This window comes from Bison bison, unplaced genomic scaffold, assembly GCF_000754665.1.
Source record: "Bison bison bison isolate TAMUID 2011002044 unplaced genomic scaffold, Bison_UMD1.0 scf7180017864080, whole genome shotgun sequence".
Taxonomy (NCBI): Eukaryota; Metazoa; Chordata; class Mammalia; order Artiodactyla; family Bovidae; genus Bison; species Bison bison.
In genome coordinates, this window is record NW_011494652.1 from 5,655,525 (window position 1) to 5,657,725 (window position 2,201).

Consider the following 2,201-nt stretch of genomic DNA (forward strand, 5'->3'; position numbering starts at 1 on the left):
AGACACAGAGCAGTATGCATGCAGTGTGTGAGTCCTGCCTGATCTGGCCCGGCCCAGCCCCCCAGACTCAGGCAAGACGGTGGGTGATGAGGCAGGGTCCCAGCTGGCTTGGGTGGCACCTGACTTCTGCCCTCCACTGTCCTTCCCCTGCCTGCATCCCAGATATAGACGAGTGTCGGTACCGCTATTGCCAACACCGCTGCGTGAACCTGCCTGGCTCCTTTCGCTGCCAGTGTGAGCCGGGCTTCCAGCTGGGGCCCAACAACCGCTCCTGTGTGGGTGAGGCTGAGCTGGGCCAGGCTCGGGGTCCTGGGCAGAGGGGTGTGAGGTGGGGGAACTCCCTTCCTGATCAGCCCAGGTGCAGTGGGGGCTCTGGGCTGCTCCTTGGTTTTCACCTCTCCCCTATTTTCCTGGCACCCCAGATGTGAACGAATGTGACATGGGGGCTCCCTGTGAGCAGCGCTGCTTCAACTCCTACGGGACCTTCCTATGTCGCTGCCACCAGGGCTATGAGCTGCACCGGGATGGCTTCTCCTGCAGTGGTGAGCACTCCACCCCCGACACTTGTTCCCCACTGGTCTCCACTGGTCTCTGCTGGTTCCCCAGGCCCTGTGTCATGCCAGCCTCTTGCCACACAGCCCTCCATTTCATGCCTCTAATGTCCCATCCACCCAGCACCCCTGTGCCTCCTGGGTACTCTACCCCAGCAGGTGGCAAGGCAGCTGCAGAGCTGCCCACCAGAACTTGCAGCCTGCTGGGGAAGTCAAGGAGGGGAGCAGTTAGGTCCCCACTGAAGCTCAGTAGAGAGACTGAGCAAAGATGGAAGTGCACCCCCTCCCTGGGAGTCAGGCTGATATGTGTGCAAATCCTGGACCAGGGCAAGTCACTCTTCTCTCTGAGTCCATTTCTTCTTCTGTAGAATGGGTTGTCTTGAGAATTAAATGAGAAAATGACAACAGTCAAGACCTTATACTGTCCTAAGCAGCAACAAAGTTTTACAAAGTGAATTAGCATTTATTGAGAACCTGCCCTGTGCAGTCTGCCAACAATCCTGTGAGATTGTTCTTCTTCTTGTTCAGTCATTAAGTTGTGTCTGACTTTTTGCAATCCCATGCCAGGCTTCCCTACCCTTCACTGTCTCCTGGAGCTTGCTCAAACTCATGTCCATTGAGCCGGTGATGCCATCCAACCATCTCATCCTCTGTCACCCCCTTCTCTCCTGCCTTCAATCTTTCCCAGCATCAGGGTCTTTTCCAATGAGTCGGTTCTTCACATCAGGTGGCCAAAGTATTTATCTCACATCCTATGAAATAAATATGAGTTTTTCCTTCTCTGCAAATTGACATTAATACTTCCCTCAAATTTTTGGGGGGGATAATTACAAAGAATAAGATAAAATATTTCAACGAAGAGAGGTTGAGTGACTTGCCCAGGGTCACGTAGCTGGGCTGAGGTGCGGCCAGGGCTCTCTCTCGGTCAACTAGCCATGTACCCCGTTTCTGTTAAGCTTTGTGCTTTGCTGCCAAGTTAAAGCCCCACTGGTGCCTGGCTCAGTGCCGGGAAGCATAAAGGGCACAGAGGAGAAAACCTGGCTCCTGCCTGCACTGCTCACAGTTGGCAGGAGGTGACTGTGCTTGGGTGGATCGTAGGTTTGCAGGAATCGGGCAAAGTGTTGAAACCCAGAGCAGTCTGGGGTGCGTCAAGGGCTCATCCGGCCTAATCCACTTGCTTACTGAAAGGAAACCGAGGTTCCTCAATCAGTAGGATTTAAAGCCAAACCTCTAGATTCCCAGTGCTCTCATTTAGTATCATCTTAGTCTTAGCGCAGAGACAGGTCTGTGAGTGGGGCAGTCTTTTTTTTTTACTTTTGGCAGCACTGGGTCTGTGGTGCATGGGCTCAGTAGTTGAGCCCCGCTGGCTTACTTGCTCCGTGGTTCTTAGTTCCCTGATCAGGAATCGAACCCACGTCCCCTGCACTGAAAAACGCATTTTTAAAAATAAATTAAAATTGATTTATTTTGGTTGCGCTGGGTCTTCGTTGCTGTGCCAGGGCTTTCTCCAGTTCTGGTGCATGGGCTTCTTGTTGTGATGGCTTCTCTTGTTGCAGAGCACAGGTTCCAGGGCGCAAGGGCACACGTGTGGCACATGGGCTCAGTTGCCCCAGGGCATGTGGGATCTTAGTTCCTGGACCAGGGATCGAA

At 53.2% G+C, this 2,201-nt stretch overlaps 1 protein-coding gene across 1 annotated transcript in view; it reads left to right on the forward strand.

The window, feature by feature from the left end:
* EFEMP2 (EGF containing fibulin-like extracellular matrix protein 2) overlaps positions 1-2,201 on the forward strand; it is a 6,836-nt gene that overhangs the window by 2,358 nt on the left and 2,277 nt on the right. The window contains exons 5-7 of the mRNA XM_010837841.1: positions 2-31; positions 163-279; positions 423-542. Coding sequence (XP_010836143.1) covers positions 2-31; positions 163-279; positions 423-542 — 267 coding nt within the window. The remainder of the gene's footprint in view (position 1; positions 32-162; positions 280-422; positions 543-2,201) is intronic.